This window comes from Eptesicus fuscus, chromosome 13, assembly GCF_027574615.1.
Source record: "Eptesicus fuscus isolate TK198812 chromosome 13, DD_ASM_mEF_20220401, whole genome shotgun sequence".
NCBI lineage: Eukaryota > Metazoa > Chordata > Mammalia > Chiroptera > Vespertilionidae > Eptesicus > Eptesicus fuscus.
The window spans coordinates 30,176,690-30,196,017 of record NC_072485.1 but is presented as its reverse complement, the minus strand read 5'-3'; the positions used below and the strand labels follow the sequence as shown (position 1 = coordinate 30,196,017).

Below are 19,328 nucleotides of genomic sequence, written 5' to 3'. Positions count from 1 at the left end.
AGGAGAACGGGGCGGGCTGGCGAAGAAGGTGGGCCGGGGGACAAGGGAGGAGCGGAGGCGGGGCCGGGAGAGAAGGAAGGAGAGTGGGGCGGGGCGGGGTAGAGTGCAGCATGAAACCCTATTGCAGGATTTTTCCTGCAACGGGAACGCTAGTAAATGAATAAGCAGAACGGAAACAGATTCATAGATATAGAGAACATTTTAATGATTGCCAGATCAGAGGGGTGTTGTGAAGGGGTGGGTGAGTGAAAAAGATGAAGGGATTTAGAAGTATAAATTGGTAGTTAGAGAATAGCTATGGTGATGTAAGGTATAGCATAGAAAACAAACTAGTTGTATCAGGGTGATCACTTTGTAAGTTATATAAATGGCTAATCACTGGGTTGTACACCTGTATTGTATGTCAACTGTAATTAAAAAATAAAAATTACTATTAAAAAATGTTATGTTTTTGAATTTGATAGTAGTGCTATTGGACAACTTTGTAAATATATTAAAAACCACTGAATTGAAAATCCTAAATACAGCACATTTTATGTATGTAAATTCTATCTCAATAAAGCTGTTATAAAATTTAAAACTCCTAGTGCAAAAAGTATCTGTTGTACATCTTCAAGGAAATCTGAAGTTCAAATTTTTTAAACTGGCCTGATATTCCATAATTCATAGTCTAATATTTTTTATGATTTACATTTATAAATATTCAAATCTATTGGATGTCAAGAAAAAGAAAAGAAATGAAGCTTAACTCACCCTCTTTTCACTTTTGTGAAATCAAATGCAACTTGTCTGTATGAAACTGCTTTTTCATTTAGATATCTACTATACCGCCTAATAAATGTAGACATGTCATATCCTGTAAATAAAAAAATAAAAAAGGTTTTCATAAATTATTAAAATCCAAATTTGCTTAGAAAACCAACTCATTTCATCCAATGGCCATGTCTTGATATTCCAACTCAATTTTGTAATGTAAATTTAGTGACTAATGAAAAATATCACATTAAAATCACAAGAACTTCACATTTTTATGTCAGGTATGTCATATGTGGCTTTGAAAAAAACCTTCCCCCCTAGAATTTCACTAAAATAATTCTGCTTCTGATCATCATTCCTATCTTTTACTTATTAGGAATTAGAAAAATATGTTCTACATTACTTGACAACCTCATAACTCAAATTTAATACCCTATGGAATCACAACCCACGCCTCAAATCATTAAGCACTTTTATAATTTTCATACCTAAGAAATTATTAGTTGTTTAATTATTTAGAACAACCATTGCCCTTGTATGCCAACCTTATTAAAAACTACAGAAAATAAGTGTATATGGTACAATGACAGAAATGTCAATATGCAAGTTTAAGGCACAACAAAAACCCAATTTTATGTTTTCAATAAAACTTTCTAAATGAATACCTAAATCATTCTAAAGTTTTGTTTCGTTATAATCATGAGATATGAAAACTTCAGGACATAAAATCTAATCAATGTTATAAAAGGAAAAAAATCTGGTATTGTAATTATTGCCTGATTCAAAGAAGTCTATAAATTTTTGCTCCTCACTGAAAAGAGGTCCATTTTATTTTGGTTCACTTGCATCTAATGAACTTAATTTTACTTGATGATTTCTGCTACTTCAAAAGGACAATACCAAATTAGATGAAGCACAGAAAAGAAAATGTAAAGTGACAGGATTTAACATAATCACCAGTTCATTTATTCAGCAAATATTTTTTCAAGGCCTACTAAGTGCAAGTGAAGAAAAATTAGTGAATAAAATAGAAAAAACTCCCACTGTCTTCATAATTTCTCAAAGCCACTAGCATATTTGATAAGGTGTTTCACATTCACATTCCTCAGCTCTTTAGTTCACACTGTTCCCTCTAGTGGATTCTATCCTGTCTACTGGGGGAAATACCTCTCATCCTTCAAGTCTCAATCTCTGAAATTTTCCCTAAACTCTTTGTGCTCCCACATATTCCTAATCCAAATACAGCTCAAAACTATTAGATGCCCACAGTATATATCTAACTCACAAGAAGCGTATTTACATTTATATACATCTAGCGTAACACCCAGTATATATTTAATAAAACATACAAGACTCCACCCAACAAAATGCATCAGCAATCAAAATTACTTTTCAAAAACACCACTGCATTACATGCTTTTAATTATTGTTTCAGTCTTATTTTTATAATCTCTTTAGAAAATGAGCTTTCAATCAAAGGCCTAAAAACTGTTCTCTACATGAAAGGAATGAAAGTCTTAAATCCTTATCACTGGGTTGGCCAGTGTGGCTCCGTGGTTGAGCATTGTCCCATGAACCAGGAGGTCACATTTGGATTCCCGGTTAGGACACATGCCTGGGTTGTGGGCCTGAACCCCAGTAGGGGGCATGGAGGAGGCAGTCTATAGGTGATTTTCTCTCTTCATTGATGTTTTTATCTCTCTCTTCCTCTCTCTGAAATCAATAAAAACATATTAAAAACACCCGTATCACTAGCAGTACTTAAGAAAATGGCTAATAAGACACAAAAAACTCAGTTGGACATATGCATATACTCTACTCTAGAGTAGTAATTTGCATATTATTTTCTGCAGACTCTTAGTTCAAATAAACTAAATAAGGGGAGAAGCAGAAATAAAAAGATGAGCCAGCCCTAGCTAATTTGTCTCAGCAGATAGAGCATCGGCCACGAGACTAAAGGTTGGAGGGTTTGATTCTGGTCAAGGGCACGAACCTTGGTTGCAGGTTCCAACCCTGGCCCCACCAAAAGTAAACAAGTACTAACTGGACAGTCCCTAACCAAAAAACAGCTAGTCACTAAATTCTATTGAAGTTTCTCCCCACAAGAGCCACAATTCAGGTTCTCGTTAACTCTCCCCTAGATGACTGGAATGATGGCCAGAACAGTCTTGATGTCTTCAAGATTTTATCCACACTAATCCAACCTGCACTGAGCTATGATGCTTTCTTTATTACACACATTTCCTCTACCCTCAGCCCTCAACTCAAAAAACTTTGATGGTTTCTCATTGCATTACAAAATCCCAACTCTATCAAATCCTTCTGTGCCTAATTTTGGCCCCAAACAGCTTCTTGAGGGCTATCTGCACTATATATTCTCCAATACATCAACCACACATTCTATTCACAATCACCTGTTCTATAAATCTCAAATACCCCATGAACTTTCACATCCGTGTATATCTATGTACTTTGTGTAAGCCAACTCTTCCATCCATTTTTCAAAGCCCAGCACAAATCTCACCTTCTCTAAAGACATTTTCCAGGTAGAGCCTTACTACAAGTCATTTGGTATATCTTTTATGAGGTTCTTCCTAGAGTTGGCATTCTATAATGCTAATGAACTAGTTCTGGAACTAAGTACAACAAATCCTATTAAGGCAGAATGTGCCCTGCTGGTGTTGCTCAGTGGTTGAGCATCGACCTATAAACCAGAAGGTCACGGTTCAATTCCTGGTCAGGACACATGTCCAGATTTTGGGAGGGCATGCAGAAGTCAGCTGATCAATCAATCTCATCACTGATGTTTCTATCTCTCCCTTTCCTTTCCTCTCTGAAATCAATAAAAACATATTTTTTTTAAAGACAAAATGTGCATGGAAGGCCACAAGATTACAGCAATTTCAAGTCACTAAATTAAAAGTAAAATAAGATAAAATAACAAGATATAACAATGAGCAATTCATCTGAATAAAACACTGCTTACCTTTGCTACTAAATGTATAATATTTCCGACTACATTTTTTGGAATAAAACAATAACATTAACAATCAAAGCAGACATGTACATAGTGTTTCTTGTTGACAAGCACTGTTTTAAGCACTTTGCATTTATTAACTAGGCTAAGCCTCATGACAAATCTAATAGCATAAGTGCTATCATTATTCCTTATTTTACAGACCCAGAGAGGAGAAGTAACTTGCTCAAGTTCATATATCAAGTATGTGTACCGATGGATTGCAAACCTAGGCAGTTCAGTTCCAGAATCCATGCTCTCAAACTATTACACTATACTGTTTTGCAAAGAACTTTGGGCATCAACTTGTAAAGTCAATCTTAAGCTTCACATTAAAATACAGTGGGTTTTTTTGTGGGATTTTTCTGCTACAACTACTAAAATAAGGTTCCTCTACAGTACATGTTCTAAAAGACAAAAGAGTTCAACTCTGAAGAAATCATCACACAGGAGCACTCTATAAGTAAGTTGTCTTTACCTTGTAATCCACTTTTATCCAAAAAATTGCTTAAGTTAAACAATGTGTTTCTTGAAGCCAAATACTGAATAAAACGCTGGAAAAACAAAAACAAATAATTATGTCAAATTATTTGTTATACTGCCATCTAACAAACTCTAATTTGAGAATCAGTGAGAAAAGTGGTTAACACATTCCATTAATCTTACCTAGTTTAAATTTATCATCCTCAGACTTCCTATTAACTAGTTAGCAAACCTAAAAACACATATTTTTCACTGGCATATAGGAATTTGTTAAGGACTAATGCCACAGCTATTTAAGCCAAAATAAAAAATAAAAACAAGCACATTTAAATCGAAATCTGTAATTTTGTCCTTTTTTCCAGCATATGTGGACTACAGCTAATCATACTCAGGAGGCATCTAACTTTTTAAAAAAACAAAAATACTTATAATCATACAAAAGAACAGTATTACAGATACCCTCTTACCCACTGTTCAGATTAAACACATTAAAATATTCATTTTAGAGCATCTTATAGAGTCAAAAATTACAGTCTATTGAAGACACACACCTTTAATCCCATTCCCACTCTCTCCCTCTTCAGAGGCAATCACTTTTCTGAATAGTTTATGTCACTCCCACGTTTTTATAATTTTACTACATATATAAGTATCTAGAAACTCTACATAATTTTGTTTTCTATTTTAAATTTATAGAAATATCATACTGTACTTCTTTTCTAATATGCTTTGTAACAACTTTTCTCTAACAATTATTCATTTAATTTATGTAGATCTAGCTCATTCATTTTAAATGTTCTAGTATTTCAATGAACTACTATAATATTATGTATTAATTTCTCTATGGATACTATAATTCTTGCCAATTTCACTATTATTAACAACTAGAGGCCCAGTGCACTAGATTCGTGCACTCGGGGGGGGGTCCCTCAGCCCAGCCTGTGCCCTCTCGCAGTCCAAGAGCCCTTGGGGGATGTCCGACTGACGGCTTAGGCCCACTCCCCAGTTGGATATCCTTAGCTCCCACCACCGCCTCTGAGCTCGCCAGCCATGAGCCTGGCTTCTGGCTGAGCGGTGCTCCCCCTGCATCGAGCGTCTGCCCCCTGGTGGTCAGTGCGTGTCATAGCGACTGGTCGTTCCACTGTTCGGTCGATTTGCATATTGGCCTTTTATTATATAGGATGTTTAATTGACATCTTTGTACTTGGTTTCCATGTGCAAGTGTATAACAGTTTCTCATGATATATAGTTAGGGATGAATTGTTGGGTCAGCATGTATGTAAAAGTTCACATTCTCTAAATGCTCTCCAAAGTGCTTACCACAGAACACTATCTTAACTTCCCATTACATACAACCTCAAAAAAAGAGAGCTAAAGCAACTTTCAATTTCACTTCTCCTTAGGATTTCCTTTCTTCTTTTTAAAGTACGCAGAGGGGGTTACCATCAATTAGGATGTATTCCACTGCTCTCAATTCAATCATGTTGATCTGAGATCACCCTAAACAAACCAATCAAAGACTCACCTTTCATCACTTATCCTAAAATAACCTGTTCAAATGGCAATATTAGACTCTGATTTTCATAAGTTTTGATCATTCTTTTTTGTGATGACCTGTCCTATGCATTGTACAACATTTAGAAGCATCCCTGTCCTCTCTCCATTAGGTGCCAGTTGCATTCCTTCCAGTTGTGACAAATGTCCCCTGGGTGGGGGGAATCATTCTCCTCCTTTGCCCTAGTTGAGAACCACTGGCATTCCCAACACCACAGCACAGTAAGATCCTATGCATACTCTCTCAACAGTCTAACAACAACTGCCCCTGTGAAAACTTGAGGGTTGCATATACTAGCACAAAAAATGAACAGAGCACTGAATTTGTCTTGGCTGCTTAAGGGAAACTACACGAGTTTATCTAGAGTAAAAACCATATTGAAATGCTATCTTTCTCTTCCTGTCAGTCAATTGTAAGGAAATACAGTAAATGCCTTTATAAAGGTTTTGCTTCTAGTATTATCTATCTCATTTACAGCCTCTTTACCTGGCTTTGCAGTTGGTTATACGTGTAGCTTTTTCTTTTTAAAGAATAAACTACAGTTGACCCTTGAACAATGTAGGGGTTGGAGTGCCAACCCCCAGAGCAGTCAAAAAAAAAAAATACACCGTAACTTTTGACTCCCCCAAAACTTAACTACTATTAGCCGACTACTATTAGCCTACTGTTGACTGGAAGTCTTACCAATAACAATAAAACACATATTTGTATGTTATAGGTATTAGATACTATATTCTTACAATACAGTAAACTAGAGAAAAGAAAATGTTATTAAAAGTCTTAAGGAAAATACATTTACAGTATTTACTGGGAAAAAATCCACATATAAGCAGACCCATGAAATATAAATCCATGTTGTTCAAAAGTCGACTATATATATACATATACACATTCATACATAGATCATATACATATATATATGTATATATATATATATTTTTTAAAAGTTAAAAGTACATATAAACCTGATATTCTTTCGATTAAATGATCATGATATTAAGTAAACACATTACTGATAAATTACCCTAGTTAAGATAAAAATGTTTCAAGTTACATTGAAATGAATATATCCAAGCATTTCTACTGACTCTGTATACTGGGTATAATGAATTAGAAAGCAAGTGAGTAACATATAGTAATATATGTCCTAAAGATGGTCATGCCTATTGACTAAGTATTAATTTTCAATTAACACTTCTGGAAATAGTGATTAAAACTTAAAAATTACAAATAAAAGCAGTCAATGTGTGTTAAAACAGTGAATAATAAAATTTAAATTTTCTAGCAAAGGGAACAGTTAAGAAAATCATGGAGTATATGATCAACTATGTAATAACTAAAGATAAATACAAAGAACATAGAACATGGTGATGCTTATGATGCAATATTTTTAAAAAGCTAAAACAATATTTCATATAGATACAGATATAAAAATACTTTCGGACAAGGACCAAAACAAACAAGCAAACAAAACACACCAAAATGTGCAAATGGTTCTGTTGCAATGATAAAGTTGTAGGTAAATTCCTGTTTTAATTCTGAATTTTAATGAAGCTCTATTGGTATATGTCACAGATGACAGAAAAGTCTCATGACTAAAAAACTCAAAATAATGAGTAAAGTGATGGATGCAGAAAGTCTATGAACCAAGAGGTCATGGTTCGATTCCCAGTCAGGGCACATGCCCAGTGTGGGGCGTGCAGGAGGCAGCCAACCAATGATTCTCTCTCATCATTGATGTTTCTATTTCTCTACCTTCCTCTCTGAAATCAATAAAAATATTTTTTCAAAAAATAAAAAGGAAATCATTGTGCTCATAAGTCTAAATACCAATGACTAAAGCCCCTCCCTATCTCTATGGAAGCTATTTCCCAGTGGGCAGCATTTTTCTAAGGTACATACCAATGTAGACTGTCTAGTTCCATGCAAATTTTTTTTAACACAATTTTAAATGTTACTTTTAACAGAATTTTAGAAGTTAAGTATACTGGGCTGAGAAAGTCATTTAAGGTAAGAACGCAAAAATGAGTTCCTAGACTTGCATAGAAAAAAAAATGATTCTCTCCAAACATTAAACTGAAAAAGCTTGTGCATCTTATTTGTTCCCCTTTTGGGTAAAAGAGACTTCAGATACACATCTTGCCTCTGCTGAAGAAGGCATTCTTCAATCAGTCCTTCTAAGCAAAAGGCCATCACACCCATGAATTAGGCAAAGTGCTTCCACAAACACTATATGAGATAAGACAAATCTGATTGGTCTGCAGTAAAAAAGCAACTGGATATAGACAAACATACAGTCCATGTACAAGGCCTGCAAAGACTAGTGCTATTTACAGAACCCATTTCTTGACATTAATCTTTGCTTCTTGATCCCATTATTGAAGCCCTCTGTGCTTTGATCCACTTTCTGCTTTCTCGCTTGCAAGCCATCTTTGCCCAAATTATACAATTATTTTTTCCTTAGGCACCTTGCCCTTTCTACCTATAGTACTCAATTGTTGAAGCCATTCCTGAAGTTTCAGGGGGAGAAAATGAACAATCAGTCCACACACCAGTATGCTTGTTAACCAAAAATTCTGCTTACCTCATTTCCATATACCATCAAATGATGAGTTGTAATCAGAGATTTGAAGACCACTACCCAACTACTGTTAGTAGTTCTTTCAAATAAACTGTCTGCCAACTGTGGGATGTTCACATTCATCTCATTTGTGCACTGAATTAAGTCTGCAATAAAAAGAAAAAAGATTAATTTATTCTCTGGCTTTAGTTTATTGTTAATGCCAGATTTGCATGCTAACAGATGAAAGATCTAACAGAGTGGAGCAACAATAGGTAGTTTGGAAAAGTTGTGAAAAACCTCTCAGAAGAACTGAGACCACTATAATCTATCTGAGAAGTAAACAGGGTATGATTAGAATCACATAAATAATCAATACCAGAAAGTAAATCAAACTACCCCAGAGAGTAATTCACCCTCAAGTATTTTTATTTATCTCAAAGTCTTGAGGAACTTTCACAATTCTTTTAACTACTGATAAACCTTCAGAGTTACTACTATTATTCATCCCTACCTTTAAAAAAACTTTTAAAGAAATCATATATGTGGAAGTATTAACAAGCTGAAGGTCCTAGATTACTGTGTTTGAACTAACAGAAAGATAACAGATATGTTGTATGGTCTCTGAGAGTAGAATGATTCTCATTCTCTTCGCCCTTCCATTATACTGAGTTATCTCAAATATCAGTTGATAGCAACTAGCTAACACTGACAAAACTGAAAAATGGACTTAAGTTTCTTATTGCAATAAATTTCCAAATAAGAAATGATCCAGGAATTCTACTAAATATTACCCTGAAAAAGTTAAAACAATAAAAGTTCTAATTTTATATTTCAAACTAGAAAACATTACTATAAAATAGTCTAGTAAACAATTTTTCTAGCACCAAAATGAAAAAACAAAACAAAAAAAATGCTCTTTAAGACCACAAAGTTTCACCTCCAATCTGCGTAAGAGATTATTATTGGAAAATTCAACAAAGGAGAAAATACAAAATATGATCCAATTTATAGAATAGAGAAGAAGACCAAGAAATGAATTGTTTTACTAGTTGTAACTACCATAAAGGGGGGAAAAATTGAAGTCATTCATTAGCAGTTTGCCCATTTTTAATCTTTAGTGCATAATGATTAAGTATGAATTCAAGTGACCTAACTTGGCCTTGATTGTTAGCAAGAAATATCAATGTAACTAAGACCAATTATCTACTTATAATCTTTTAAAAACGTTTGTTCTAACAGGTCCAATTATTATACAAAGTAACATTTGATAAGCAAATACATTTTAGATAAGCAGTTACCCTGGCCAACAATGCTTAAAGAACAAAGCACAACAGTCAAACAGAGTGCCATGGAACAGAAGCATGACAAGGCTTTCACAATTCAGGCTACTTCAATCAAATTAAATAGCACATTCAACCTGCCGTGTATGGTTCAGCTCCTGCTAGTAAGAAATAGAATATGATCTCTGCCTTCTCTGAACCTTCTTGAATAGTACTTTATACCTGTCTTATGGCACTAAAAATATATTGTACTTGCCTTATTTCCAAAGTTAAGTTTTCTTTGCCTCTCAAAATATAATCTACTAAGGGCAAGGCCTATCTAACTCTTGCTTGTGAATTCTTTAAAACGTCAAGCACAGTTGTCAAGTTCTGAACCTAATTACAAGAAAGTTATATTCCTAGCCTTTTTCCAGTGTTTATCTTTACATAATCTAATTTCCTATATCCTTACAGAAATTGTCTTGATAATCCATTCAGTTCTTAAAAATAATAGTTAATTCCTCATGGTCACATCAACAGTTATTTTACTCTTCAGAATCTTATTTTAATAGTTTTCTTTCTTTTTTAAAAAATATTTTTATTGATTTCAAAGAGGAAGGGAGAGAGGAGAGAGAGAGAAACATCGATGAGAGAGAATCATTGACTGGCTGCTTCCTGCACGCCCCACCCTGGGGATGGAGCCTGCAACCCAGGCATGTGCCCTGACCAGGAATCGAACCGTGACCTCTTGGTTCATACGTCAACGCTCAACAACTGAGCCACGCCAGCTGGGCTTATTTTATTAGTTTTCAAAATTAAACCTGTCACAAAATTTCTTGTCACAATACTGCCCCAAATGTACTCCTACCTCTCTCTGTGTACGTATATACACTCCCTAAACTCCATCAGTACCAAGCCTCCTAAACCTCCACCAATTCCACTTTCTCTTCTTCATCCCACTATCACTGACAAAGCCAGAGTCCAAATCTTACCTATTTCTTAACTATAATGTACCACTTCTCCTGGAAGCATTCAAAAATTGGCAAAATTATAATGCTCACTGAGGGGCACTAGCCAGTTTGGCTCAGTGGACAGAGCGTTGTGCAGGTATCTCAGTTGCAGGCTCCTGGCCCTGGTCAGGGACATTCGGGAGGCAGCCAATTGATGTGTCTCTTTCACCTTGGTGTTTCTCTCTATCTCTCCTTCTCCCTCCCACTCTCTAAAAACAAAATAAATCAATGGAAAAAATATCCTCGGGTGAGGATTAAATAAGTAAATAAGTAAATAAAAACAACGCTCACTGAGGGGTTTTATTGGCAAATATTAAGAGTGAAGGAAACTGTTCTGCAATGTACAGTTAGCACTCCACAATTAAAAACCTACCTCACCCCACTGAGGAATATTGGACTGATCTTCGATCAGCTGCCTCCTGCACACCTCCTACTGGGGATGTACCTGCAACCAAGGTATATGCCCTTGACCAGAATTGAACCCAGGACCCTTCAGTCCAAAGGCTGACGCTCTATCCACTGAGCCAAACCGGTCAGGGCTGGAATGATCTTTACTTTTAGTGACAACTGATTTGGGGACTCACCCACCCCACACACAATACTGATCTACAACAGAACACTGACTGTCACGGCTTAATTTCAATGATTTCCTCAAGGATAACATACATTTCATCCTTGTCAATATCCTCTTTGAATATGTTTCCAACACAAACACACTTTACAGTTTTCTGTGATGTACTTTGCTGTTTTACACCCAAATCATTCCACTCTTGCTCATTCTTCAGAATGAATGTAACCTTCCCCTCTGTGAGGTCTTCCCCTTCCACAGACTAAGGCCTCCACTCAGTCATTAAAGCTGGCACTTAATTCTACACTATAGAATTATTCTGCACTATAATTATTTACTTCTAAATAATTCTCTTCTACTAGATTGAGAAAACTGAAAAGGAGCCTGCAAACATTTTTGTTAGCAATTTCCATGCTATTCATCACAGAGGTAAGTAAACTGCTACATTAGTCAGATAGAGCCTGATCTTAAATAAAGCCAAATATATATATATTTCAGTTTCAACTACAGTATATTAGAATACATATAATCTATGTTACATTTCCTTTGTGATCAGCTCTCCCCTAGCATCACTCTGCTGTCTCCTTTGCAATGCCTCCCATAAGCCAAGTACTCTTACCTCAGGTGCCCAGCACTGCTGTTCCTTCTGTCTAGGATACTCTTTTCCCAGATATCTATACTCTTTGCCCCCTCACTTTAATTCTTATAGATCTTTGCACAAGTGTCACTTTATTAGATGAACATCTCTGAATATTTATAAAAAAAAAATAACAAAGCCTCAGGATATTCCTCTACCTCCAAATCCTCACTATACCCTATAACTTATTTACTCTGCTTTATTTCTCTCCAAAGCACTTATTATCTCCTAACTCATCCTAATTTATTTAAAGGCTTTCTATCCCAGTTAAAATATAAATTACATGTGGACAGAGCTCTGTTTTCCTCTCTGCTATATCCCCAAAGGCCTAAAATAGTGCCTTGTGTACAGTGACCTCTCTTACTTTTTGAATAAATCATTTAAGTTTTTAGTATGCCTACAGAGAATCCTAGCATGAATTTTTTCTTAAAAAAAAAACACATCCAAGTGTTAATTTTTACACAGACTAAACCAATACTATCTGCACAACCTGCTCTTCTCAAAAGATTGGGGGGGGAAAAACTGAGCCCATTACATGTGAAAATTTCAAGTTAAGGAAGATATAACAAATAAAGATTTTTATTATAATGCTTATGAAAACAACTAAAGGACAGTGCACGAAATTCATGCACAGTGGGAGTGGGGGAGGGATGTCACTCAGCCTGGCCTGTGTCCTCTTGCAATCCGGGACCTCTCGAGGAATGTCAGGTCTAAACCAGCAGTCATACATCCCACTTGCAATCCAGGGGTGTTGCATGCACGAGTGACCATACTTTTCATACAGGTGAAAGGCATCTTGCTGTTGTATGAGCAGCTACATTTTTTTGCACTGATTATAAAAAGTAGTACATAACATGATCCTTCTGAGGCAGTAGTACCATTTTCCCCATCTTATGGGTGGAAAAACTGAAGCAGAGAGAAGTTAAGTAATTGGCTTTGTCACACAGTTATAAGTGTCAGAATCAGGGCTGACCACAAAATGTGCAAGCCAGAGTCCATGCATGTATGTCATCACTGCATCATCCTGTTTTTTCAGTGTTAGAGTAGCCTTGCCAGGTTTTAATTTTTAAATCTTAGAGACTGTTCCCAATATATAGGGTAGGATCCCTAGGTCTGGCCAGCAATCAGGGCCATCTGTGGGGCAACTGGTGGGCGGGGTGATCACCCCCCCCCCCGCCCCCAGCACCCGCCTTGGCTGGCAGCCTGGCGCCACCCACTGGCCGGCCCTGCCTCCTGATAGCCACCACCGCCGGTCGCCTCCCTGCGTTGAGTGTCTGCTCCCTGGTGGTCAGTGCGCGTCATAGTGACCAGTCGTTCCGCCGGTAGGTCCATTTGCATATTAGTTTTTATTATATAGGATGTTTTAGAAATGGCCACATAAAAGTTAAATAATTTTAGACACTAAAATATAACAATCTATATATATAAAAGCCTAAGTGACCATTATGACCGAATGACCAGAACGACTGGAGCAACACATTGACCAGTCGCTATGAAGTGGACTGACTACCAGGGGGCAGACGGTCAATGCAGGAGCTGCCCCCTGGTAGTCAGTGCACTCCCAGAGGGGGAGCACCACTCAGCCAGAAGCTGGGCTCATGGCTGGTGAGCACAGCTGCGGCAACGGTGGGAGCCTCTCCTGACTCGGAGGCAGTGCTACTGAGTGGTGGTGGCCAGGATGAGTGTGAGTGGTGCGGCTCCTGGCCCTGGCTCGGGCTCCTTCCTGGCCGCCTGCCACTTGGCACACTGCTACATCCCCCAACAGGTCCCAGATTGCGAGAGGGTGCAGGCCAGACTGAGGGACCCCCACACAGACCCCCGCAACCCCGTGCATAAATCTGTGCACTGGGCCTCTAGTTCACATATAACAGGATAAATGAAATGAGTTCATGTTGACATTATGAATCCAGCATAGACCAAATGCAAAGCCAAAGTTATACAAATATTACTGTGAGAGAAAAAACTGAATAGTTACAAAAACTCTGTTGAACATACTTTTCCATAGTATTTTAACTCAAGCAAGTCATTTTCTCCATGCAGTAATTTTACCTCCACATAATGTTTCTACTATAGTAACTTAAAAATGCTTCCAAGTCTGAGCTCCAACAACTCAGGAAGGAAATGTTTTCCCCGCCTCTGACTAACCAAAAGCAAACTGTTCCAAAGAAAAGTCCAGCATAACCCAGGAATCTTCATAGCTATTGCTTTTTCCATTCTCACTCCAGGAGATTTCATTTCTTAAAAAGCACAAACTTGGTATTAAATTTTCCTTACCAATCAAAAGAGTTCCAAAGTAAAAATACATCTTATGTTTTGTTTTAGCTATTTACCTTAAGAATATAAAAACTGAAATACCTTCTTAAATATTACATTATTAGCAATTCTTAAACTCCACACTCAAATAACTACTTCATGATCAATAGGGTGTTTGCTTTGGGTCAAGATGAGAATTCATGTGAATTTCTAATATTTAAGAAACTAGACCTACCATGGAAATAAAGAGCAATTTTCCAGAGATGATAGAAGGAACTAATCCCTACTATACAAAATGCTCTCTCTTTTATTTAATATGTCCCTCCAGCAAACAATGTCTTGAGTAGATAATGTTAATTGTATAAACATATGTAAGGCACTTGTGCCCTCAGGTAAGGTGACAGGAACTTGCTACTAAGTGACAAATTTATTAATAAAATTAAATTTTTGTAAAAGATAAGGGTTCTTGGAAACATATATAGAAAGTGAATACTCAATTAGCCACTTTAATGCAAGTCCTAAATTTCTAATTAATTTAAAACAAAAACAATAAGAAAAGTAATGAAATGTAAAACAGTATTTTTATATTCAGGGGTAAGTATTTAGCAAAGTACAAAAATTTTAGAAGTGATCAGTTTTAATAAATAATTTTGTTAATCTTATAGCCATATTCTTAATGCAGGCCACAAACCTGTATAGACCTCCCAAGGCAGTTTACTAACCTTAGAAACTTAGGGTACTTAGGGCTCACTTCTACAGAAAGTCAGGCAACACAGCCAATGGCATGAATCATTACAAAATGTAGAGGCCTAGAGTTTCCATCTAAACAGGCACTCACTAGGCTAGATCAAAACTATGCTGATAGCCAAATAGATTTTCTAATAAATGAGCATGGCTAAAAAAAATACACACACACACACTAGAGACCCGGTGCACAAAATTCGTGCACGGGGGGAGGAGGGGTGTCCCTCAGCCCAGCCTGCACCCTCTCCAATCTGGGACCCCTCGAGGGATGTCCGACTGCCCATTAAGGCCCGATCCTGGGATCGGGCCTAAACGGGCAGTCGGACATCCCTCTCACAATCCAGGACTGCTGGCTCCCAACTGCTCGCCTGCCTGCCTTCCTGATTTCCCCTAACCACTTCTGCCTGCCAGCCTGATCACCCCCTAACCCAGTCATGGCGAACCTATGACACGTGTGTCATCACTGACACGTGTAGCCATTTCTGATGACACGCCACATACCGAGGATGAAACATTTGCAAAATAATGTTTTTTCCTCAAAGTGACACACTACCCGAGTTATGCTCAGTTTTTTGGCGAAGTTTGACACACCAAGCTCAAAAGGTTGCCCATTACTGCCCTAACCACTCCCCTGCCAGCCTGATTGATGCCTAACTGCTCCCCTGCCAGCCCTATTGCCCCTGAGTGCCCTCCCCTGCAGGCCTGGTCACCCCTAACTGCCCTCCCCTGCAGGCTTAATCGCCCCCAACTGCCCTCCCTTGCAGGCCTGGTCCCTCCCCTGCTGGCCATCTTGTGGCGGCCATCTTGTCCATATGGGGGCAGCCATCTTTTGTGTTGGAATGACAGTCAATTTGCATATCACCCTTTCATTAGATGGGATATATCCTATCTAATGAAAGGGTGATATGCAAATTGACCATCACTCTGTCACAAATATGGTGGCGCCCATAGCCACAAGATGGCGGCTCCCAGTCCCCTCAGCCCCGCCAGAGTGGGCAGCGTGAGCATCGTGGCAGAATGCTTGCTTTGTCGTCACGGCGATGAGGCCAGCGTCCCGCCCCAGCCATGGAGGGCCTCTGGGGGTCAGGGGGGCTGGCCCGCAGCCTCCACGGCCAAGTGCAGCCCAGAGAGGAGATGGCGGGCCCGCCTCCCGTGGAAGCAGCACGGCTCCCTCCCACCTCCTGCAGGATCGGCACGGGTCCCTCCCGCTCCCGTCGAAGCGGCGCAGCTCCCTCCCAGCTCCTGTGGGCACCAGCGGCTCGCTTCTCCACCTCCTGCGGAAGCCACATGGCTCCCGTGGAAGCAGTGTGGCTCCTGGCGGCGGGCTGCAGTTCCCGCCGGCTCCTGCGGAAGCAGCAGGCGGCCTACTCACGCGATGGGCTATTAGTGTGTGTGTATATACATACACACACATATATATATATTTACTAGTCCTTTCTTTAATACAAATAAAAGGAACAAATATCCACCAAGAAACAGTGACTACAAGGTAAGAAAACAGTTTTTGGCCTGTGTGGCTCAGTTGGTTTGAGCACCATCCTATAAACCAAAAGGTCACTGTTTCTATTTCTGATCAGGGCACATGCCCAGGTTGTGAGCCCCAGTAGGGGGCTGTGCAGGAGGCAGCCAATCAATGTTTCCCTCTCCCTTTCCCTTCCTCTCTCTCTAAAATTAATAAAAACATATTTTTAAATAGTTTTTGAATTTTTGATATAAAGGATCAGCAACATTCTTTTCATTTAACAAAAATTTGAAAGTATTTAGAAAATATACTCATTGAAATCAGACTAAAGCCAAGAGAAATTGGACACACAGAGACAGATCTGCCCTGTCAGAAGTGTCAAATGTCTGGGAAACACAATGAACTCTCATATCTTACTGCATTCAATTTTTTTTGTGTTAGGGGTCACAAATTAAGATGTAAATGTTATAATTTTATCTTTAAAGTTTGTGGGGACTTCTGTGAGAAATATACGTTAAACTTTAACATAATTTCCATAAGAATTAACGAAAACTAACTTCACAGACTAATTTATACCTTAAGAAATAAATCTAACCAACAAGTTGGGGGAAGTAATTTTCATGCATCAGGCCTCTAGTTATTAATATTAAAAAAGTCTGGCCCTAGCTGGTTTGGCTCAGTGGATAGAGCGTCGGCCTGAGGACTGAAGGGTCCCAGGTTCGATTCCAGCCAAGGGCACATCTTTGGATGCTAAGACAAAAACTGGGAAAAGATTCACAGGATATAGAATGCTCAGTACAGGTAACAGGACTGATTTCATTTGAAAAGAGGAGAAAAGGAGGCATGGAAAGTATTTTTAAAATTTCTTTTTAAATATCCAAATGGCTTTGATAAAAGTACTACAAAGCTAAGGGACCTAAGTCACAATGTAAGTGGACATGTCCAATTATGCTGGGTAATTCATTAAATGACAGCAGTCTGACAATGAAATACTGAGGCCAAAAATATATAGCAAAAAAAGCTAACAGGGGGAAATGCTCATAGTATATTAAATCAAAACCATGTTAAAAAAAAAGAACACAAAAAACAGAGTAAGATTCCATTTTTAAATTGTTGATGTATATTTTCTGATATATACTGTTTTCCTAAATATAGGGTGATGCAAAAAAGAACACTTTCGAAATTATTCAGTAACTAAGTTACATATGAGCAGGTTGTCAACCACTAAGGAACTATATCACTATTATTTCCATAATTTTACAAATCTCAGTAAGCACCTCTCATGTCACACAACAGACACCAATCCTGTACTGTAATTCATTCTAGACCCTTTGGAGCACATTATGCTCAATGGCAGAAAGGATAGCAATAACATGTTCCTTTATTTCCTCAAGGACGTGAGGCAGAGGGGGTATAAGCACAAAAGTTGCATCACAGGACAGCTGGAAATTTTGTAGCCTCTATTAAAAGAGATAGGCCAATATTTTAAATTACTTTGAACAGAAGTTTAGTCTCCCACCATAATAGATTATGAGGAATCTCCAGAACCCACAAAAAAAGTAAAGCAAAGTCCCATTGTACCAAACCCACAAAGAAAGTAAGGCAAAGTCTCATCTTACTAAAAAAACAAGTAGGAAAAAATCAATTTGTTAACACAACTAGATAGGCTATTTCTATTACTGTGTTCTCTGCAAAATGAATGGATAAAAGATTTATACATGTGAAAAATAAGAAATATAAAGACAACTCTACAATCTGGTAATACTATGTATTATATTTAACCGAGTTAAGTTCTTCTTTCTTTTTAACTGATTTTTTTAAAAAATCACTATGTAAAAGAAGATTACCCCCCCCCCCCACCACACACACACACACACCTTTTAACAACTGTTCAAAGGAAAAGCTACTGTAAGTCTTCACAAATTCTCTCATTATCTGGCTATTTTAAACAAACAAACAAAAATTTTGAAAAAGATATACATTAACCTGAAAAGACCTCCATCAGTACTAGTTTCAGGCACTTATGAGGACCACCTAAATAAACCACTATTTTTTAAAAGGAGGAATAAAAAATGTAACAGATTTAGGAAAACATTCCTGGGGATACACCACACAACTATCAAGTGTTGCTTGTCTTCAGAAGACTATGAAAAGCAACAAAAGAGAAAGAACTAAATTCCTTTATATTTGTAGCAGGAGAAAGAAGCAGAGATAAAGGGGGAATGAAAAGAAAAAAATCAGATGGAACTAAGTAAACAAAACCAATTCTAAGGTACTTCTACATTAATGTCTGGCTAAAATTTAGCCTCTTAAGTCATAGCTGGACACAAGCCACGTTTGCTGAATTGTCCATACTTTAATTTTAAAAGTGCAAAATAAATTTTTAGTTAATGAAATCATTATGGAATTGCCATAAAATTTTCATCATATATACAGCAACCTTTTCAAATCAGCCCAACTGACTGCCTCTTAAAAGTATCTATCATTATTTATGCATTTGCCTCTTCACCCATAAACTATCAAAAATACATAAAATCTTACCAAAAAAAGCAGAACAAAGTTTAAATCATAGAAATGCTCCATAGAAAAACTTATACACTGAATGGCCAGATTATTATGATCTCTGAACGCATAATAATCTGGCCACTCAGTGTGTGTTGTGTGTGTGTGTGTGTGTGTGTGTGTGTGTGTGTGTGTGTGTATAATTTCTGAGGCCCGGTGCATGAATTTGTGCATCGGTGGGGTCCGGCCAGCCTGGCCAGGGGGAGGGGACATAAGCGATTGGTCGGCCTGCCTGCTGGTCGAACTCCTGGTCGAGGGGACAATTTGCATATTAGCCTTTTATTATATAGGATATACACTGAGTGGCCAGATTACTATGCGTTCAGAGATCATAATAATCTCGGTGTACTCTTGGAATACTCTCAGAATTCACTGCCACTAACTTATTTTTCAAATGAAAGGGCCATTTCCCCCATTAACAAAAAGTTTTAGTCTACCATGTAAGCATCTACACTAAAAA

The 19,328-nt window shown here is 37.7% G+C and overlaps 1 protein-coding gene across 13 annotated transcripts in view; it reads right to left on the bottom strand.

Moving 5' to 3' along the window:
* Positions 1-19,328, bottom strand: part of PICALM (phosphatidylinositol binding clathrin assembly protein) — a 111,490-nt gene that overhangs the window by 67,143 nt on the left and 25,019 nt on the right. For 12 of the 13 annotated variants that reach the window (XM_028128473.2, XM_028128498.2, XM_028128482.2 and 9 more), the window contains exons 2-4: positions 8,395-8,537; positions 4,251-4,326; positions 754-856 (exon numbers count right to left, since the gene is read on the bottom strand). In XM_028128473.2, the coding sequence (XP_027984274.1) occupies positions 754-856; positions 4,251-4,326; positions 8,395-8,537 (322 nt within the window). Of the gene's footprint in view, positions 1-753; positions 857-4,250; positions 4,327-8,394; positions 8,538-19,328 lie in introns of those variants that run through there. The other variant, XM_054725139.1, reaches the window with a different exon arrangement.